This window comes from Ipomoea nil, unplaced genomic scaffold (genome assembly GCF_001879475.1).
Source record: "Ipomoea nil cultivar Tokyo-kokei standard unplaced genomic scaffold, Asagao_1.1 scaffold2555, whole genome shotgun sequence".
NCBI classification, from domain to species: Eukaryota; Viridiplantae; Streptophyta; class Magnoliopsida; order Solanales; family Convolvulaceae; genus Ipomoea; species Ipomoea nil.
In genome coordinates this window covers 49,228-71,311 of record NW_017618983.1, presented here as the reverse complement: position 1 = coordinate 71,311, position 22,084 = coordinate 49,228, and the positions used below count along the sequence as shown (strand labels likewise).

Sequence of the window (22,084 nt, the reverse complement as noted above, 5' to 3'; positions counted from 1 at the left end):
AGAAGTGCATACAGTTTTCCGAGATTGTGCACACTGTGAAATAGGGGATCACATGTGTGCAAGACTGGGATTCAGCCAGTGCACACCCACTAAGTTCAGACATAATGCATGTCGGACTATGAATATATTAAATGATTTATCGCTGCACTACATAAATATCTGCACATGTATGCACACATATCCCACCGCGGGTTGAAACCTCACATTATTTGCCCTTAATTTAATTTGGTGCACATAGTTCCATATGCTCTTGCACACAATTTAACGAATAGTGTGCAAATAAAAAAGATACGGTGTGCACACAGTTTGCTAACACAAACATCAACTGCAAAGGAAAAAAATTAACCCGAGGACACACACGGGGATACGAGCACACGCGTACTGAACATTGAGCACTTATGATCCAACTCTAAAAAATGGGAATACTTGATAAGTGTAGAGCTAAGGAACTAATAAAGAATAACACACCAAAAATTATTATTCTGAACACGGGCATGTAACAAACTCTAAGTCTGAGCAAAATTATATAATGTGGTTATAAAAGGGTGTGGCAGCCAAAAAATCCACACTAAAGTGGGGAAAGATTGTAGCTGAAATGGGCACTAAGCTCATAGTCGGGGGCATTCCACAACGGGTCTTGTTGGAGCCTTGCAAGGAACGCCAAAGGTGGAGAAACAAAATCATCATCACTATCACAACTCGGCGATTGGTGATCCACCAGGTTCAGAATGTAATACCTTAGACTTCTTACCTGAAATCACCGAAGAAAAAATGACAAAAAAACCCCCAAAAAAAACATATAATTCAGCAAAAAACATGATTGCACATATCTGAACCCCAACATGCACTTTCGAAGAACATAAAGTGCACACATTCGCACAAACAAATGCACCCACCAAGGAATGCATGAGAAGCAGTTTCAATTCCTAAACTTAAATATGCATATATCATATATGATGCATAGAATGCATTTGTCCTATAAAAGATGCATGTCTTGAAATTAATAATAAAGAAGGATTAGTGACTAACAGGTTTCCTACAAAAAAAAAAAAAAAAAAAAAAAAAAAGTGACTAAGAGGTTCAGATTAGGTGAATTATTTGGTTAAGCATAGATTTAGTATTTGCTAATTTAGTATTGTTGTTGACAGTAAAAGAAATGGCCACCAGCGTGAGGCTATTAGTGTTCACAAGTTTCACAACACTAACTACTATTATAAACAAAGAATCAACTAATTATTAAAAAAAAAAAAAATAGCAACAAACCACAAAAAGTACCACTCCATCTCTAATTTACATGAAACGCAATAAAAAATTACAGAATGTACAAAATCAAATGCAAAGCTAATAAACCATCAAAATGCACTACCCATTTGGAGAAAAAGAACCCCTAACCGGCGCGCAACAAAAAATAACTGAAGAAAAAAAAAACAGACCAAAAACCCAAAGACTAAAACCCTAAACTGTCAAAACAAACCATCAAAATGCACTACCCGTTTGGAGAAAAAGACCCCCAAACCAGAGCACAGAAAAAAACAATTGAAGGAAGAAGAAGAAAAAAAAAAACCAGAATCCCAAAGACGAACACCCTAAACTGGCAAAATTCCCAAAATCGTGACTAACACGGGAACCCCTGCCGTCCGACCAATGAACCACCACCACCCCTCCCTCCCCACCCCCCCCCCCCCCACACACACACACAACTCGCCTAAGATGGAAACACACATCCATAACCACCCCCAACAAACGGTCACCGCAACACAAAGGATAAAAACAATCAAAAAACTCAAAAATGACAAAATGGGGAAAACAAATACCTCGACCTACACCCTGAGTTGGTGATCCCCGGCGCTTGGCTCCATTGCAGCCCCCACCGACGACCATCGTCCACTGATGATGAAGAAGACGAATGGAACGGCGTGGGAGAGCCTTCATCCAACGTACGGTACACAGAGAGAGATCAGGAAAGGAATCCTAACCGATGTGCGTTATCGAATTCCTAGAATTTGATCCTATTAAAACAATAGTAAAAACCCAAAATTACCCCTCCTAACGTAAAAACAGGCGCATAGTGAATTAAAATTCTCATTAATAATTAAATCAATCTTTTTCCATCCAATTCCAAAATCTAATGATTCTAATCAATCCACACGTTTGTATTTTAAGGACGGTTTGTATTTGAATATAATCCTCTATATATATATATATATATATATATATATATATATATATATATATACCGCACAAACATACTTCATAGCTACAGTAGTATATTAAATATTTATATACATTTGAATGGTTACATACATTTATCATAAAATATGCATAACTAACAAACATGTACGTACATATAAACATCACTAGATAGCCGTTGTGAGTTTCCTTTATCACCCAAAGATAGTGTAGAAGCTAGCTTGTCATATCATTTAATTTAATTGAGAAATTAATTAGTAATGGTTATCTTTTGGCTGATTCTTAAGTTATTAACGTGTGTCAAGACCAAAAGGAAAACAAGTGCACAAAGGATGCAGATTGTGTAAATATTCCAGGCAGCTACCATTGCATTTGTGGACAAGGCTACATCACTCGTTCCGATGAATCCGGTGATCCACATGAAATGCATATTTTGATCAAGATCATTTGTTTAGGTATGGATACAAATAAATAAATATTAAAATTTAGAAGCCACAACGATATATAGTATGTATATTTATCTATCTATCTATCTTTAATCCAAAATTATTATTGAATTAAATGACATAATTTTTCCACAATCAGGTGTTGGAGTGAGCATAGGTGTTCTATTCCTTGTGCTCATTGCTTTCTGGCTTAAACGTAGGCATGTTCAGAATGAGAACAATTGAAAAAATTCTTCAAGATGAACGGTGGCTTCTTAGCTTGTTGGAAAAAGGAAAAGAAGCAACGGTGAATGCAAGGAAGGAGATTTTGTTTTAAGAGTAAAAGACATTTTTGGTCCTAGACTTATAGTGGCTTGGACAATTTTAGTCCTTTATAAAAAAATTTGTCATTTTATGGACAGAGTTATTGTGGCGAGGACATTTTTGGTCCTCCGTCTATATTTTTGTTAGATAACCGTCTGAGAGAGGGGTAATTACGTCAATTTAGGCTATCTCCTTCTATCTATTATATCTATGTGTGTTTTGTTTTCTTCTCGGTCATAATTCGAAGGAGTCGGAGAGTCCAAGTTGCAGTAAAGGCATGATTGTGGGCAGAGCATTTCGTAGTGCAAAACTACAAATAAATGAGGGTCAGAGTAAAGGTATGGTTGTGGGACCAAAATCGTCCATCTCACAATAAAGAGATAGCCTAAATTGACGTAATTGCCCCTCTCTCATACGGTTATCTAACAGAAATATAGACGGAGGACCAAAAATGTCCTCGCCACAATAACTCTGTCCATAAAATGGCAAATTTTTTTATAAAAGACTAAAATTGTCCAAGCCACTATAAGTCTAGGACCAAAAATGTCTTTTACTCTTGTTTTAAATAACAGTATCGATAGATTGTAGTACCAATAATATTGTTGAATCCTCTATTATAATTGTGACACCCTGTAAATCCAAATTCTATTTAAGGATTAATTAGATAATTAATCCTAGCTTAATTGATAATTTATTCCTAAAATCCTGAAAATTCAATAGTCGGAGGACTAGAAATTGACTAGTCAATCCAAGTCAATGGGTTGTACTCTATGCTTTATGAATTGTTCCCTTGTATCCTTACACTTCCCACTTTAGTAAGGGTAAAGAAGACTTTTCACCTTATGTTTGTGTCCCAAGCTAACCTAGAGTCATCTTTCATTTCTTTCCCTAACACCCTAAACACAAAAGCTCCTCCTACTCTCTAGAAAATTGTTAGCTTCTTCTTCAAGCCAAGTTTGGGCAATCCAAGATTCTTCAAGTTGGTCTCCAAGATTCGAAATTTCTTAAGCTTGAGCATATAGGATGGTAAGATCCTTGGTCATTTAGTGTTTTTAGTACCTTTTTAGGTGTCTTTTTTCTAAAGGTGGTATCTTTGTTGTCTTTTGGTGTGTTTATGAAGTTGAAGTTGAAGAAGAACCTTAATAGAAGCTTGTAAGGGTGTGATAAGTGAAGTTGTAGGCTACAAGAGGTAACCTATGCTTTACAAAATCTATTTTCTTACCTATATGATGATTTCTTGACTTCTACTTGTGATTTTTGCTATGAAATGTGAGATTTGATGCATTGTCTTGTGGGAATGCATATCTAGAGCTTGTTATTAGGGTTCTTGTATGCCATTGCTTGTCTATTTCTTTGATTCAAGTCATATTGTTGTATTTTGTGAGATTTTGGGTGTTTTGGACTTGAATTTGGACTTGGTGTTGAAAATCCCCGAAGGGATTATTTTGGTACAAGGTCGGTACCCGCGGGCGGAACGGCGGGCAGTGGCCTACCCGCCACCCCACCCGTGGGGTACAAGCGAGGTGTGGCCTCGTACCCGCGGGTGGTTGTCCACCCGTGGCCCCACCCGCGGGGAACAAATATGGGTTGCTTTGGGGATTTGTTCCCCGTGATTCTTTTGACTCGGTAATTGATGTTTTGACTTCCCGATGTTGTTTTGTTGGGCTATTTGAGTGTCTTCTTGATGTTTTGTATGTCTAGAACGTATGGTAGGAATCCATGTAGGATTTGGTGTCTTGAATCGTGCTAAGTGTTCAACCTTGTGATTCGTTGAACCATGATGAGTCTTGTATGTTCTTTGGAACTATGTTTTGTTTACCCGCTTGATAAGCATGCTAGTTTGATGTTGAAATGCTAGTGTGTGTGGTTTGTTCTTTCCTACTGTGGATGATAACTTGTGTTGATCATCGTTGGAGTCAGATTGTAATCGTTCCTTGTTGAGTATGGTTTCATATCTTTATTGTGATCCATTGATTGATTCCTGTGATGATGTGTGTGTATTGGCTGTACCTGGATTGCACGGTTAATGGTATGGGACATTAATCACCAATGTACATATGTGGTCCTTGTGGTGGCCATGAAATGATATTGGAGTTGTAATCTGGGCTTCAGGCTCATATGCTGGCGGTTGTGTGATTGAAATGAACGGTACCCTCGTGTACTATGTGTTGGCGGAAATGTTGGAAATCGTTGACGGGGGAACGACGGTTCCCAGAGGCATAAGGTTGGACTCAGAAGTACAGGGGTTCTCGAAGGTAATGGTTGGAACTGTAATAAGGCCGGGGGTAGCCATAAGGTTGGAACTTGTGACATGAAGTGTCACTGTGGCATGTAGTTGCCAATGTGTGATTGTCTATCCTTTTCTGATGAGCATGTCGAGTGGTATTCTACTTTGTGATCAGTAGAATACACCTCGAATTGTACTTGTACTGTTGTTGTCCTTATCTTGATGTTTTCTACTTTGTGATCAGTAGATTACATCTTGATCCGTGTTTGAGTTGTACTGTTGTTGTTCTTGTCTTGATGTGTCTTGGGATGTTGATTTCCCTTGTTTTTTTTTAGAGTGAAATAGAGTCTTTGCAGTTGACTTCTCTCTATGGCTTTGAACTAATATATACTGTATTCCGTTTCGAAAATGATTTTGTATTATACTATCTATATATGCTACTTAACGCGTATTGATGGGTTACCAGCAATATTCGCTGACCGGGCGTCGTCCCCTTTCTTTATGTGCTTTACAGGTCCTGAGTAGACATGGCGAGAGCGTTAGCCGTTGGTAGTTTAGCTCCCTTGAACAATGTAGCTAGTGTTTTGTCATGTGTGCCACAGTTGTTTGATAAAATAGATTGATGGTTTTATAATTGCCTGTGCATTCACGTTGGGGTGAATGTGGGATAACACTCCTTGGTCTTTCCATGTTTTTATATTAGACTTCCAATGTTCTTACGTTTTATGATATATGTTAGTTACCTTACCTTACGTATTTAAGTTTTAAAATGGCATGAAAAATCGGGGGTGTTACAATAATAAAGCAGAAGCTTTTTGGAAAATAAAAATAGGAATAAACTTCCCGTTTAATTAGGAAGAGAAAAGAAGAGATTCACGGTCAGTATTGTTTATTATTCATTTAATATGGTAATGGTTTATATTCCCAAAGTTCAACTCAAATCTGATTAATATGGAAGTACTATTCAGCCACTTGGCATTTCCCATAAACGATTTCAATTTCCAGAGAACGATTGGCATTACCAATGTAAAGGTTAACAATTAAAGTGTTTAACCTTATTAGGGGCAGAAACTGATTAAAGATTCAGTTTAGTTAGTTAAGAAGCAGTTTTGTAAATCCGTTAGTTAGTTCCCTCATATTAGAAAGCTATATAGACAAGATAGGAAGGGCGGGTGTTGTTGTAAACAGAAGTTCAAAACAGTCAATGTAGCAGTTCCTTTTTTTGAATTCGACTCTCTTCTTTCTTCGTGTTATGGTATCAGAGCCATGAGGATTATGGCTTGGACTGGAAACACAAGCGCGAATAGACCTCAGGAGGTTCATCCGGCTCGGACAACGACAGCCCCCACTGCGACAGCTCCTCGGATCAATACACCCTTTGATCCAAATGATCTAGCAAGCCCATTCTTCCTGCATCCGAATGAGAATCCCTCCTTGATTCTAGTCTCTGCAGTTCTTGATGGGCGGAATTAACCATTCCTGGGACAGGGCGATTGAAATGACTTTGCTCTCGAAGAACAAGCTAGGGTTTGTAGATGGAACCATAGCAGTGCCGGATATCAATGATGTCAAGTTTCCTTACTGGAAGAGGTGCAATAACATGGTATCAACTTGGTTGATGCGCTTCCTTTCTTCCGAAATTGCACAGACCATCCTCTGAGTAGGAACTGCAGAAAGAATTTGTAAGACATTGAAGTCTCGATTTAGTGAGACTGACATATTTCGAATCTCAGACCTGCACGCCGAGATTCATCAAATTCGACAGGGAGACCTCAGCGTAGGAGCATACTTTGCAAAATTGAAGGTTCTATGGGATGAGTTGTAGGTCATAAGACCATTGCCCACTTGCAGTTGTGCACGGAGATGCAATTGTGGATTACTAGAGAAATTGCAACTCTACCTTGATAGTGACAATCTATCCATTTTCTTGAGAGGATTCAATGATAGCTATGTTTCTATTCAATCACAAATTATGATGATGAAACCCCTACCCACTTTTGATGAAGCCTTCTTGATAATTCAACAGCAGGAGAGGAGACTCAACAATGGGATTTTAGGCTCTTTAGCCCAGCCAACAGACAATCAAAATGCAGAGAGCGTGTTCTTGAGTCAAGCAACAAGTGGTAATTCAGGTTCTAAAAAGTTCTATTCTAATGGGAACAAGAAACCTGTTTGCACTCATTGTGGATTTAATGGACACACAGCTGAAAAATGTTACAAAAAACATGGGTACCCTCCCGGTTGGAGGCCAAGAAGTAGGAATGCAGGGGCAGCCAATCAGGTTCAACTAGCCAATCAAACTCCTGCAGAAGACACCATCTCACTATCTCAAAGTGAGTACATGATGCTCAAACAGCTGCTGCAGAAAGAGAACACCACTCAGAACTCACCATTGGATATGGGAATTACATCTCAACCACAGGCCAACATAATCTCTGCAAACTTTGTCCCTAATGCTCAACTTGAAGGTACCCTTCTATCACCTCCTAATCATAGTAAAATACCATGGATCTTGGATAGTGGGGCTACCCATCACATTGTTTGTAGTCACCACAGGATGACAGAAGTCAAGAAAGCCCAAGGGATGTATGTTGAGCTCCCTAATGGCAGTAAAACTGCCATCACACACATAGGAACAATCCTTGTGTCAAATGAACTCATTTTGCAGAATGTATTTTGTGTGCCTGAATTCCATTATAATTTGGTATCAGTCAGTGAGCTGATCAGAAGTTCCAAATGTCAATTGTTGTTATATTCTGATACATGCATCATACAGGATCAAGTTGGGAAGATGATTGGAATGGCTAAGTTGGAAAGGGGTTTGTACCACTTGATGCAGCCTGAGTTTTTTGTTTCACTAGAAAGGTCACAGAGTATAAGAGTCAATGTTTGTAATACTAGTAGTAGGTTGTGGCATATGAGATTAGGGCACACCTCTTACTCTAAAATGAGAATGCTAAAATTGTTGAATTCTGATGTTAAATCAAATAAAGAGATCCCTTGTGATATATGTCATTTGGCAAAGCAAAAAAGATTACCATTTCCAGTGAGTACTACTGCTTCTATTGCATGTTTTGATCTTGTTCATGCTGACATTTGGGGACCATATAGTGTGAAAACCATATATGGCCATCAATATTTTTTGACTATTGTAGATGACTACAGTAGGCTAACTCGAGTATTTATGATGAGGGGCAAGTATGAAGTCAGGGATCTCATTCAAGGGTTTTGTGCTCTAATCTCCACACAATTTGGGAAGGACATTAAGTGTATCAGAACAGACAATGGGTAGGAATTTAGAATGGCTAAGTTTTACCAAGAAAAGGAATCATCCATCAAACCTTATGTGCCTACACTCCACAACAAAACAGTGTGGTAGAGAGGAAACATGGGCATATTTTATGTGTTGCAAGGGCCTTAAGATTTCAAGCAGGGCTAACTGAATGTTTTTGGGGTGACTGTATCCTACAAGCAGTCTATATCATCAATAGACTGCCTTCAGATGTTTTGGAAGGAAGGATACCACATCAGATTCTTTTTGGAAAACCTCATATGTTCAGCCACCTTAAGACCTTTGGTTGCTTGGCCTATGCTGTTAATCTCAATGGATATAAACCCAAATTTGCCCCAAGAGCCAGAAAATGCATGTTCTTGGGATATCCTAATGGAGTGAAGGGATATAAGATGTATGATATGCAAACAAGGGAAGTATTTGTGTCTAGGGATGTGATATTTTATGAAAAAGTTTTCCCCCATGGCTCACAGCATGCTTCAGACACTCAGATAACCAGATCAGTTTCCATTTTGCCAATTGCCCCACATCTAACAGATGACCCTTTACCAAAACACATCCTAAGCAACCAAACTGCATATTCCCAACCTGATGACTTTATAGCATATCACAGGTCTGATGCCCTCCCAACAGATCACAATCAACTTATTGTAAATGAGAGCCAAGCTGAAACACAACCACAGCAAGTCAGGAGTTCCACCAGGCAGGTGTCTAGACCACACTACCTTCAAGATTATGACTGCGAATTTCCCAAAACAAGGACATCTCCTCATATCCTATCTACTGTGTTATCCTATGACAAGCTTTCACCAAGATTTAAAGCTTTCTCTTTGAATGTTCTAAATGCAGTAGAGCCTAAATCCTACAATGTGGCTATTCAGCATGATTGCTGGAAGTTGGCTATGCAAGCAGAAATAGATGCCCTCCAGACCAACAATACTTGGGAATTTACAAATCTTCCTCCCACCAAGCAAGCCATAGGATGTAAGTGGGTATACAAAGTCAAGCATAAATCAGATGGGACAGTGGAGAGATGTAAAGCTAGACTAGTGGCAAAAGGCTACACTCAAACTTGTGGATTGGACTACATTGATACTTTCAATCCAGTTGCAAAATTTACTTCTATAAGAACCCTTCTTGCTGTTGCAGCTGCAAAAGGATGGGAATTACATCAACTAGATGTTAATAATGCTTTCCTCCATGGTGATCTTCATGAAGAGGTATATATGCATCTTCCTCCAGGTTTTACTGCACAATACCCATGGCAGGTTAACCAAATCCCTTTATAGGCTAAAACAAGCTAGCATGCAATGGAACTCAAAGCTTACAAATGAGTTGACTACTTTGGGATTTAAACAAGTTATGTGTGATAATTCTTTGTTCACAAGGGGCACTGGTACTAAGTTTGTGGCATTACTTGTGTATGTGGATGATGTTATACTGGCAAGCAGTGATGGGAACCAAATTCAACAGATCAAAAATCATCTACACTCTACATTTTAGATCAAAGACTTAGGGAACTTAAAGTTCTTCCTAGTTCTTGAAGTTGCAAGGACACATAAAGGGATTGCTATCAACCAGAGAAAGTATGCTCTTGACTTGCTATCAGAAACAGGTTTTCTAACCAGCAAGCCCATGAAAGCTTCCATGTTGCAGTCAACAAAACTGAGCCTAGACATTGGCACACCATTGGAGGATAACAGTCAGTACAGAAAACTAGTTAGGAAAACTACTATATTTTACCATTACAAGGCCAGACATATGCTTTGCTGTCCAACAATTATCTCAATTCCTAGACAAGCCTACCACTGTTCATATGCAAGCAGTTCATAGAGTATTGAGGTATGTCAAGAGCTGCCCAGACCAAGGATTGTTCTTTCTAGCCACATCCACTCTCAAACTAAGAGGATTTGCTGATTCAGATTGGGCTGCCTGCCCTGACACTCGACGTTCTGTAACTGGCTTCTGTATGTTCTTAGGGGATGCTTTGATCTCTTGGAAGTCAAAGAAACAAGGCACAATTTCCAGATCATCCTCAAAAGCAGAATACAGAGCCATGGCTGTTGCTGCTTGTGAAATTCAGTGGTTGACTTTCTTACTTGAGATATTGGAAGTAAAACTAGAAAGACCAGCTGTGTTGTACTCTGACAGCAAGTCAGCAATAGCTATTGCTGAAAATTCGGTTTTCCACGAACGCACAAAACATGTAGAAATTGATTGTCATCTCATAAGGGAAAAGATTCAAAAAGGCATCATCCAGCTGCTCCACATCTCTACTGACAATCAGAGTGCTGATATCCTAACCAAACCTCTACAACCTTTGCCCTTTCAAAAGTTTGTCTCCAAGCTGGGGATTCATTCCATATACACTCCAGCTTGCGGAGGGGGGGGGGGGGGGTATTAGGGACAGTAACTGATTAAAGATTTAGTTTAGTTAGTTAAGAAGCAGTTTTGTAAATCTGTTAGTTAGTTCCCTCCTATTAGAAAGCTATATAGACAAGATAGGAAGGGCTGGTGTTGTTGTTGTAAACAGAAGTTCAAAATAGTCAATGTAACAGTTCCTTTTTTCAATTCGACTCTCTTCTTTCTTCGTGTTAAACCTACTTATAAATACACCACTTTGTTTCAAATACAAACTCCTCAACTATAATTCAACATCAGAATTGCAATCATCTACAGGAATACAACAATCACTGCTGGAAATTATGGAATTTTCGACCACCTGAAAGTGATCTTAAATCAAGTTGAAAGAAAAAAGTGGTCGGAAATAGCAACAAAGGTTTTTCCGGATACCAAAAGTGGTGGGAACAAGGCTTACGACTTGATTTAAGATCACTTTTAGGTGGTCAGAAATTCCATAATTTTCAGTAATGAATGCTTCGACTACAACTGCACAAGAACTCAGTTCTAATGTATTGCCTCTACATGCTTGGGCGTGAAATCTCACCATAGAATACAGGAGTGCAATTCGAGTCCGAGTTCTCCATACATACCAGATACCCAGAACGGAAAGATCAATCAAATGTCAAGAAGTCATATTCCATGACTCAGAGGTATGTTTTCATTTTTGAGATGTTTAATTTCCAAAATACTGAAAGCACATGGTATTTTTTTTTCAGAATGCTGACAACATGCTTAGAAATAAAAACCGCTTCTTTACTAATAATTTTTATAAACAGGGAACTACTTAGATTGGATTTGCAGGATCTTTTCCAATAAAAACAGCTACAATTGCACTACTATATATTTTTTGACTTTTTTTTTTTTTTTTTTTGCAGGTCAATTGGATTTGGAGGTTATATTCCATCGTTTACACCTTTAGGATGTAGTTGATTGCAGGGGTGGTTGAGACATGTTGAAGGAGTAGATAGTCATTTAGTAGTTTGAACATTGCTGTCAATGTATTTTGGTGTGAAGAGACTAATAGTTTTTGGTTTTTAGTTTTTGTTCTGATAGGGTCAAGAGGGGTTTTATACTAATAAATTAAAAACTGATTATCCGCCTCAAGGCCTAAGTATGCTTGCGTGCATTACTATTGATAGGGATATACGCCCGGGGTCTAGGATGTACGCCCGAGATCCGAGTGTCCCAGGACCGGGTCGCTACCCGACCCTCGCAGCTGAGTCATTTGGCCCACCCCGAGCGGGAGCGACCGGGAAAAACTTGGCAATGCCCCGGGCAGAGAGGTGCCTCCGGGAAACCTCCGAGAGGCGGTCGGCCCGCCGAGTGATGCTGGCCGGAGGCCGGTTGGTAAGGCTCGGCTGAAGGAAAAGGAGTCAGATCCTAGGCGCCGCGTGGCAGGCGGCCACACGGCCACAGGTAACACCTGGTGCATGCTCACCACGTGTCCAACATGCCGGAGGCCCGGCGCCACCCACTTTTGGACCCTATAAATAGCGCATTAAATGCTCTGTGAAAGGGACTTTGGACGGGGCAAGACTGGAGCTTCCCGACCCACGGGAGAGATCTAAGCTTTGCTCATAACCATATAAGTATACCACTCTGTATAAACAGTATCATTTGGCGCCGTCTGTGGGGATCAAACTGAAAGCCGCTCGGCAAACACCAGACCGATCCTGAAAATGTTTCCATTCATGGACTTCAATAACGATGCGAAAGCCGAAGAGAGCTCATCGGACCTCCGATCACAGATGAATCCGCGGATGGACCTCAATACACCACCGGGCAGGGAGATGACCCCGGACCCGGTTAACTTCATCTAGCCAGGAGTAGCATTCCCCGGCATCCCCGGACAAATGCCACTCCAATACCCAATGTATGCACCCGAGATGTTTGATCCGGCGTACCCGTATTGGCAAAGCCCACAACGCTTCTTCGGAGCCCAATACCAATACCCACCAGGCCCGGGCGCCTATCAACCCTACATGCCCATGCCCGTGCCGAACGTGCCGATGCCAATGTCGAATGTGCCCGAGCCGGGCCAGTCAGTAGCGTCAGCGTCAGCAGCGGCACCAGAGCTCCGCCGAGCCCAGTCCGAGCGTCGGCCTGCCCGGTCGAGGCTAGGACCCGGAGCAGCTCACGAGCGGGGTGCTGAAGAAGTCCCCGCGCGCGTGAGCGCTTTCGTTCGTCTCCAGCCGTCTGTACATTAGCGAGTCGGAGCCCAGCAAGATGTGGAGGAATCTGTAAACCTCCCAGTGCCCCGACAAGAAGCGTCCGGAGAGGTCAGCAGCTGCCGGTCTAGGAGAATGGCTCGACGGGCTGCTGACCGAGAGGATCCGCAGAACGAAGCTAAGGGTCTATTGCAGCAAGTCCGGGAGGAATTTAGTAGATGGAGGCGTGAGCATGGCCACCGGTCGTCCGAACCTGAAGCGCCCCTACTGCGCAACCCCTTCACGGCAGATATAATGAGCCTCCCCTACCCTCACGACTTGCGAATACCGGGGAGTAAAGGCTACGACGGAAAAACCGACCCGGAAGAACACATTAACTCCTACTATGGAAACATGCTGATGATGGGAGTAACCGATGCAGTAATGTGTCGAGCGTTTTATTCAACCTTGACAGGGAGGGCAGTAGACTGGTTCAAAACATTGGAGCCCGGTTCGATTGCCTGTTTTGCGGAGTTGGCGAAAAGTTTCGTGCACAAATTCGCCACCTCCAAAGTAGTCCGGAAGCACTTCACCTACCTGGAAAAGGCCAAAAAACTGGAAGGCGAGTCTCTGACGGACTTCCTCGTCAAATGGAAGGCAGCGATCGGCGAGGTCGAACCCCTCGACGACCGGACAGCGACCAACGTGTTGCATTCCAACTTGCGTGCTGGGGCCCTATACCAGGAATTCATCCTACACCCTCCAACTACCTACGATGAGGCAATCCAAAGGGTAACTGACTACGCTAATGCTGGTGAAGCCAATTTCGCCAAGCGCCAACAAGAGGCCGGTAGCAGCCGAAAACCGCAGGGCCGACAGGAGGACGGGAGGTCGGATGGCAGATCCGGCCGAGGGCGAGGAAGAGTACCCGACTTTACCCCCTTGAACAGACCGGCAGTCGATGTCCTTCGATTTGCCCAGTCCTGCAACATGATCCAGCTGCCGGAACCGCAGCGCGAGGGTCGCGACAAGACAAAGTATTGCGCGTACAATCGCAGCAAAGGGCATGAAACGGAAGACTGCACGACCCTTAGGCAAGTCATAGAGGAGTTGTTACGATCGGGAAAGCTCACTGAGTTCACCAACAAAAAGGACGAGAAAAAATCGTCTTGGAAAAACCCGTTCAAAAAATCGAATAATAACAAAAAAGACAAAGATCACGACCGGGACACCGAGCCCCGACAGTCGACTGGAAAACAGGTCATCCACGTCATATTTGGTGGCCCGGAGGGAAGTTCCAATGCCCGGGAGAAACTCCAAATCGGACTGATAGGATCAGAGCCTAATGAGAAGAGACAAAAGATAGAACCAATCACGTTTACCCCGAGCGATATGCCCGAGGGAGAGGATTGCAACACTGAAGCATTAGTCGTCACAATAGACATTATGGGGATCGACGTCCAACGTGTCATGGTGGACACGGGCAGCAGCGTGAATGTCTTGTACATGGACGTCTTCCAGAAGCTAAAGTTAGAACCGATCGAGTTAACACCCATCGGGACTCCCTTATCTGGATTCACTGGTGATACTATCCATCCGGAGGGAAAGATAACATTGCCGGTAGAAATGGGCAGCCGACCCCGGACGATCAAAACCATGATGGAATTCATCGTCGTCAACCTTCGATGCGTCCACAACGCTATCTTAGGGAGACCGGCGATTGTATCGATCGGAGGAATTATCTCCACGCCTCATTTATGCATGAAATTCCCGACCCCCGAAGGAGTAGGGGTTGTCCGAGGAGACGTTCGATCAGCCCAGAAGTGCTACCAAAAGGCAACCGGCAGAAAGGAGGCCTGGAACTCCCAAGTAAACTCAATCTCCAAGAAAGCGGAAGCTGAAAGGAAATAACAGCGGGAACCATCGGATGAGGTCGAAGAGATTCCCGTAGAAGCCGACCGCCCGGAAAGAATGATCCGTATTGGGCGGCAGCTCCCCCCGGCGATCAGGGAAGCCGTCTTATTCGTACTAAGAGAGTTCTCGGACATCTTTGCATGGGGACCGGAGGACATGCCAGGAGTAGACCGGGCAGTGATATGCCACCGATTGGCTGTCAGTCCGACAGCACGACCGGTGAAACAGAAGACAAGGCATCTCTCCAATGACCGCCGGGAATTCGTCAAAAGTGAAGTCAAAACCCTCACCGAGATCGGCCATCTCCGCCCGGTCGTTTATCCCGATTGGGTTGCCAATGTTGTTTTAGTACCCAAACCACCAACATGGCGGATGTGCATCGACTACACAGACCTGAACAAGGCATGCCCGTTAGACCCATACCCTCTACCGAGTATACACCAAATGGTCGATGACACGGCTGGTGCGGACCTCATGAGCTTCATGGACGCATTTACAGGGTACCATCAGATTTTGATGGCCGAGGAAGATGAAGCCAAAATGTCCTTCGTAACTCCGGACGGGCTCTTCTGCTATAGAGTCATGCCGTTCGGACTACGGAACGCCGGGGCCACATATCAGAGGATGATCAACGCCTTATTCGAAGGACAGCTCGGTCGAACGATGGAAGCGTATGTGGACGATATGCTCGTCAAAAGTAAAGACCGGACGGACCACGCCCGGGATCTTCGAGCATGTTTTGAGGTGATGCGCACCTACCGGTTGCGTCTAAACCCGGCAAAATGCACGTTTGTCGTACAGACCGGGAAGTTTTTGGGGTTTATGATGACGAAGAAGGGAATTGAGCCCAACCCGGCTAAGGTAAATGCTATCTTGGATATGCAACCACCCACCACAATCCGGGAAGTTCAGCAACTAACCGGAAGACTGGCCGCTCTCAATCGATTCCTATCCAAGCTAGCGGAAAAGGCTTTACCCTTCTTCAAGACACTAAGAAAGGTCAATGGATTCGTGTGGGATGAGGAGTGCCAAGCGGCATTCAAGGAATTGAAGGAATATTTAATGTCTCCGATCGTCCTCTCTAAGCCAGAACCGGGCGAAGACCTTGACCTCTACCTGGCTGCCTCTGACCGAGCTGTGAGCGATGCGCTATGCCGCACTAATTTCGACGGTGTACAACGACCGGTATATTATGTCAGCCACGCCCTTCAAGGCCCGGAGCTCAGATACTCCCGCCTCCAAAAGATGGTGCTCGCCCTCTACACGACCTCAAAGAAACTCACCCCCTATTTTCAAGGCAGAGTCATCCGAGTGCTAACCGACCAACCGATCGGAGCCGTCCTTCGCACGGCTTCTTCTTCTGGCCGCCTTGTAAAATGGGCTATGATGTTAACACAGTTTGCCATTGAGTACAAGCCTCGCTCGGCTATCAAAGGACAGGCACTAGCAGACTTCGTCGTTGAATGTACAGCCAGGGAGGCCCCAACCGCAGATCAGCAGGTTCAAGATGTTTCATGGTGGGAAGTCGCCACCGACGGATCAAGCAGTCGGAAAGGCTCCGGAGGAGGTGTTGTCATCACAAGTCCCGAAGGATTCAAAGTCTACTACGCCCTGATCTATCAGTTCTCTCCCACAAATAATGAGGCAGAGTATGAGGCCTTCGTCGCAGGATTGCAGTTTGCAAGGGACCTCGGAGCAGAAAGTGTAAGGGCTCGAACGGACTCGTCACTAGTAGTCGGGCAGGTCTTGGGAGACTTTGAAGTCAATGGCGAACGACTAGGGCGCTACCGAGACCTAGCGATCGAACGTCTAACCGCTTTCAGGACATATGCAGTCCAACATGTTCCCCGGCTAGATAACGCCGACGCTGATATCCTCTCGAAGTTGAGCGTGGAAGCACCCGAGCACATCTCTCAAGTAGCCCGGGTCCTCGTCGTACAGTACCCTTCCATCGACCACCGACAGGTCCTGCCGATCCAACCGGTCGAAGAGAATTGGATAACCGATATAATGAGATACTTAGAAGACGGTCGGCTCCCGGATGATGAGGCGAGAGCCCGAAAAGCCAAGCTCCGAGTGCCAAGGTTCCAGATACAGGAAGGCCAGCTGTATAGACGGTCGTACGGGGGCCCGCTCATGAGATGTCTATCCGGCTTTGAAGCCAAGCTAGTCATGGACGAGTTTCATGCAGGAATATGCTCGTCACACCAGGGCGGGCGATCGTTAGCTCGGCGGATAATGTTGATTGGATACTACTGGCCGTCGATACAGCTCGACTGTGAGAAGCTCACCAAAGAATGTGAGACCTGTCAAATATTTGCAAGGATGCCCGGACGACCGGCTACCTTCTACCACCCGGTCAGCACAGCCATCCCCTTTGCACGATGGGGGGTAGACATTGTTGGACCGTTTCCCCAACTATCGGGTCGACGGAAATTTATAATAGTCGCGATAGATTATTTCTCCAAGTGGGTGGAAGCGGAACCCCTCGCGACGATCACGTCACAGCAGTGTGCCCGTTTCATATGGCGAAACTTGGTTTCAAGGTTCGGGGTGCCGGTGCAGATTGTTACAGATAATGGAAGACAGTTCGAGGGCCAACACTTCAAAAACTTCCTAGCGACGATCGACACAAAATCCATCCGGTCGTCCGTAGCATACCCCCAAGGGAATGGGCAAGTGGAAAATGCTAATCGGACAATCTTAGAGGGTCTAAATAAAAAACTCCACTCAGCCGGCCGGTCATGGGCGAACGAGCTCCCGTTTGTCCTGTGGACATACCGCACCACCCCGAGAGAGGCGACCGGCGAAACGCCCTTCACTTTAGTCTATGGAGCCGAAGCACGTCTACCTGTAGAAGCATGGATTGCGAGCCCGAGGGAGAGTGGATACGTCGAAGGAGAGAACGATGCAGCCCGATCCTTAGATCTGGACTGTATCGAAGAAAGAAGAGACCTAGCGGCCAGGAGAATCGCCGACTACCAAAAAAGGATCAAAGCTGCTCGGGACGTCCGGGTACGACCGCACTACTTCCAAGTCAGGGACTACGTACTAAGAAGACGCGAAGCCAGCCAACCTCAAGAAGGAGGGAAATTGGCGCAGAACTGGGAAGGCCTATATGTGGTGTCAGCAGTAATACGCCCGGGTACCTACAAGCTCGAAACGACAACCGGCAGACAGGTTGACCGGACGTGGAACTCAGAGAATTTGGTGATGTTCCATCAGTAGAATGTCATAGGTGGAGCTGTAATTTCCTGTTTTCTTTCATTTCCCGTTTGTACCTGTTGTATTGTACTTTTCTTCCCGAGACCACATGAGTTGGCTCGAATGTTGTAATGTCATTACTTAGGTGTCTGCAATGAAAATCGTCCCTTCACCAACAAGCAAGAATCTCGCCAACATACTGCAGCCGGAACCGGCTTAAACTTCCGGCCTTTGTTGACCAAACGACCACAATGTCGCTTAAACTTCCGGCCTTTGTTGCCCAATCGACCACAATGTCGCTTAAACTTCCGGCCTTTGTTGCCCAAACGACCATAATGTCGCTTAAACTTCCGGCCTTTGTTGCCCAAACGGCCACAATGTCGCTTACACTTATGGCCTTTGTTGCCCGAACGACCACAATGTCGCTTAAACTTACAGCCTTTGTTGCCCGAACGACCACAATGTCGCTTAAACTTACGGCTTTTGTTGCCCGACGACCATAATGTCGCTTAAACTTTGTAACCCGACCGGTAATTGACCGACCGTCATAGCCGCTCGGACTCGGGGGGCTATACACGCGTTTTTCGCATCTGCCTCCCGCCTTTGCAGTCCGACCGGCAATTGACCGACCGTCATAGCCGCTCGGACTCGGGCGGCTATACACGCGTTTTTCGCGTCTGCCTCCCACCTTTGCAGTCCGACCGGCAATTGACCGACCGTCATAGCCGCTCGGACTCGGGGGGGCTATACACGCGTTTTTTGCGTCTGCCTCCCGCCTTTGCAGTCCGACCGGCAATTGACCGACCGTCATAGCCGCTCGAACTCGGGGGGCTATACACGCGTTTTTCGCGTCTGCCTCCCGCCTTTGCAGTCCGACCGGCAATTGACCGACCGTCATAGCCGCTCGGACTCGGGCGGCTATACACGCATTTTTCGCGTCTGCCTCCTGCCTTTGCAGTCCGACCGGCAATTGACCGACCGTCATAGCCGCTCGGACTCGGGGGGGCTATACACGCGTTTTTCGCGTCTGCCTCCCGCCTTTGCAATCCGACCGGCAATTGACCGACCGTCATAGCCGCTCGGACTCGGGAGGCTATACACGCATTTTTCGCGTCTGCCTCCCGCCTTTGCAGTCCGACCGGCAATTGACCGACCGTCATAGCCGCTCGGACTCGGGGGGCTATACACGCGTTTTTCGCGTCTGCCTCCCGCCTTTGCAGTCCGACCGGCAATTGACCGACCGTCATAGCCGCTCGGACTCGGGGGGCTATACACGCGTTTTTCGCGTCTGCCTCCCGCCTTTGCAGTCCGACCGGCAATTGACCGACCGTCATAACCGCTCGGACTCGGGGGGCTATACACGCGTTTTTCGCGTCTGCCTCCCACCTTTGCAGTCCGACTGGCAATTGACCGACCGTCATAGCCGCTCGGACTCGGGGGGCTATACACGCGTTTTTTGCGTCTGCCTCCCTACCTTTGCAGTCCGACCGGCAATTGACCGACAGCCATAGCCGCTCGGACTCGAGGGGCTATACACGCGTTTTTTGCGTCTGCCTCCCTACCTTTGCAGTCCGACCGGCAATTGACCGACCGCCATAGCCGCTCGGACTCGAGGGGCTATACACGCGTTTTTTGCGTCTGCCTCCCTACCTTTGCAGTCCGACCGGCAATTGACCGATCGTCGTAGCCGCTCGGACTCGAGGGGCTATACACGCGTTTTTTGCGTCTGCCTCCCTACATTTGCAGTCCGACCGGCAATTGACCGTCCGTCATAGCCGCTAGGACTCGGGGGGCTATACACGCGTTTTTCGCGTCTGCCTCCCACCTTTGCAGTCCGACCGACAATTGACCGACCGTCATAGCCGCTCGGACTCGGGGGGCCATGCATGGGCCATGATCAGACTCGGAACGACAACACTTAAAAGCATAAAAGCAAAAATCAAATGGAAGTACGCAACACAAGCCTGTTATTGAACGGCGTTTGAAAATGCCCTGCACAACGGGGCCGGGCTCCCGGACAGTGTTTACATTCATATTCAAAAAAAAAAAAACCCCCGAATGTCAGCTACTGACGGTTCAGTTCGCGGGGTCCTTCTCGGCCGCAGTGTCCTTCTCGGCTGCAGTAGAGGGCTCGGCTTCCGTCTCGGTGTAGGGCATCGGACCGGGATCGGCAACGCTTTCCGGCAGGTTGGCAAGGATCGTGTTGAGGTCGTCCCCCTCGAACACCTCCGACAGTACAGACCTCACCTCCCGGTGGGTATCTCATTGCCCGGACGCGTAGGCCCAGTTAAACCCACACCATGTCCTCGGCCACCTTGTGCTTGATGAATGCCTTGAAAAATTGCTCGGCGACCGCCGGGTCTTGACAGAGGGTGGCAGCCAAGCCCACCGGGTCCTGTAGCCGCATGCGGAGGTCCTCGGCTTCCTTCCGGACCTCGGCAGACTCCCCAATTGCCTTCTTGGCGATGACCTCGGCGAGATCCTTGTCGTCCTCGGCCGCCTTCAGTTTCTTCCGCAGCTCCCTCACCTCCCTCTTGAGGGCATCGCTCTCCGACCCACTCTTCGAGCGGTAATAGAGGGATGTAAGCACTCGGGTGAGCTGAAAAGGAGTGTGTTAGCCAAACGGATAGGGAGTGTGTTAGCCGAACGAATAAACTTAAGAATAACCCAGATGAGAAAGAACTTACCTGCACAAGGTTTTGCGCCCCGCGCTCAGAAACCTGTTCGGGGGTCCACCCGGCCATGTCGTCCTCAGCCGGGAATATAGCGCTCATCTTAGCCAGCGGATTGCCCGGAAGGTCGCCGCCCGTTAGAGAGTTCATGAGAGGGGTTAAATCCGGAGGACTCTGGCAGCGTGCCCGCTTGACTGCACCCTCCGACTCCCCCACCTTCTCCTTGCCACGCTTGCCCGTGGCCTTGATAATTTGCAAGTCCGACCCACTGCTCAGGGTCGGACCCGTCTCGTCAACCCGAGTGGTTGTGTCGAGCGGAACCGCGGTCGGGACGGAAGTCGCTGGAACGGCCGTCAAGGGCGCGTCGGGCGTCGCCACCTTCTTCCCGCCTAGGGCCGCCTTTGGCCGAGGGACTTTCACGGCTGAAGGAGCCATCTGGAAAGTGCGATCGGGCTTCATACCTGCAAGGAAGTAATGACCGGTTAGTCCCTATGAAGAATGAAAGAGGGGAAAAGCGGAAAGAAGTCCTGTCGACCGTGCAACGACCCCGGCTACAAACCTTCTTGATCGGGAGCCAGCGCGGCCAGTGGCGCTGCCACCGTCACCTCGAGGTGTTGGGGGACATACTTCTCCGGTTCGTCATACCGGGGTGGCTCGAGGCGGGCTTCCTCGTACTCGGCAGGCGACCTGAAGATGAGGAACTCGTAGTACTCGGAGGAGATCCTAGCAGCTGCGGTCTTCAAGGCCTGAGTAGGTGCGGGGCGCTTACACGCGGTGAAGTGGCGCGACCAAGATCTCTTAACCGGGATCCGCCAAGGATACTCAATCGATACACAAGAAGTTCCAAGAATTCCCCTAGGAGAAATCAAGAAAGAAGAAAGCTTCAAGAAAGACCCTTCATAGCCAAGGAATTAATTAAGGCTAAAAGGTAACCCATGTCTCAACAAAACCTATTTTCATAGCTATGATTTCCCCCTTAGGATTTCCCCATATTATTGTGTATTGATGATTTGTGATATTATTATTGATGATTGGTGAGATGATTCCATGGGTGATCTTGGTGATGAGAGGTTCTTGATAATTATGGTGTTCTTGATGATTATATGACGTTCTTGATAATTATATGGTGTTCTTGATGTTCTTAATGATTATATGAGGTTCTTGATAGTTATATGATATTCCCACCGAATCTTGATTTTGGAAGATGAATTGTGTTCTTGTTGATTTAAAAATAATTAGAACCCTAGGTTATTCGTGGAATCCGTATGGTATTATTCTTGGTATAT

General features: G+C 45.9%; 2 protein-coding genes and 2 long non-coding RNA genes across 4 annotated transcripts; 3 read left to right on the top strand and 1 right to left on the bottom strand.

Annotated features, from left to right (window-relative positions):
* Positions 1–455: 455 nt before the first annotated feature.
* On the bottom strand, positions 456–1,947 carry LOC109153877. Its single transcript, XR_002049623.1, has 2 exons — positions 1,815–1,947; positions 456–751 (listed from the first exon to the last, which is right to left on the bottom strand). It is a non-coding gene; the product is annotated as an uncharacterized LOC109153877 (long non-coding RNA).
* A 5,264-nt stretch (positions 1,948–7,211) lies between these two features.
* On the top strand, positions 7,212–10,321 carry LOC109153878. Its single transcript, XR_002049624.1, has 3 exons — positions 7,212–7,447; positions 7,897–7,904; positions 10,311–10,321. It is a non-coding gene; the product is annotated as an uncharacterized LOC109153878 (long non-coding RNA).
* A 2,843-nt stretch (positions 10,322–13,164) lies between these two features.
* LOC109153864 lies at positions 13,165–14,919 on the top strand. The gene has a single exon (XM_019301752.1). It carries the CDS (start codon positions 13,165–13,167, stop codon positions 14,917–14,919), a length of 1,755 nt encoding a protein of 584 aa, XP_019157297.1.
* A 60-nt stretch (positions 14,920–14,979) lies between these two features.
* Positions 14,980–18,150, top strand: LOC109153863. Its single transcript, XM_019301751.1, has one exon. The coding sequence runs from the start codon at positions 14,980–14,982 to the stop codon at positions 18,148–18,150; it is 3,171 nt and encodes a 1,056-aa protein (XP_019157296.1).
* The last annotated feature ends 3,934 nt before the right edge of the window (positions 18,151–22,084 follow it).

What these genes read in the sequence shown, in the direction of transcription:
- LOC109153864 (XM_019301752.1), top strand. Translation starts at nt 13,165, where the DNA reads ATGGCTCGACGGGCTGCTGACCGAGAGGATCCGCAGAACGAAGCTAAG.
- LOC109153863 (XM_019301751.1), top strand. Translation starts at nt 14,980, where the DNA reads ATGATCCGTATTGGGCGGCAGCTCCCCCCGGCGATCAGGGAAGCCGTC.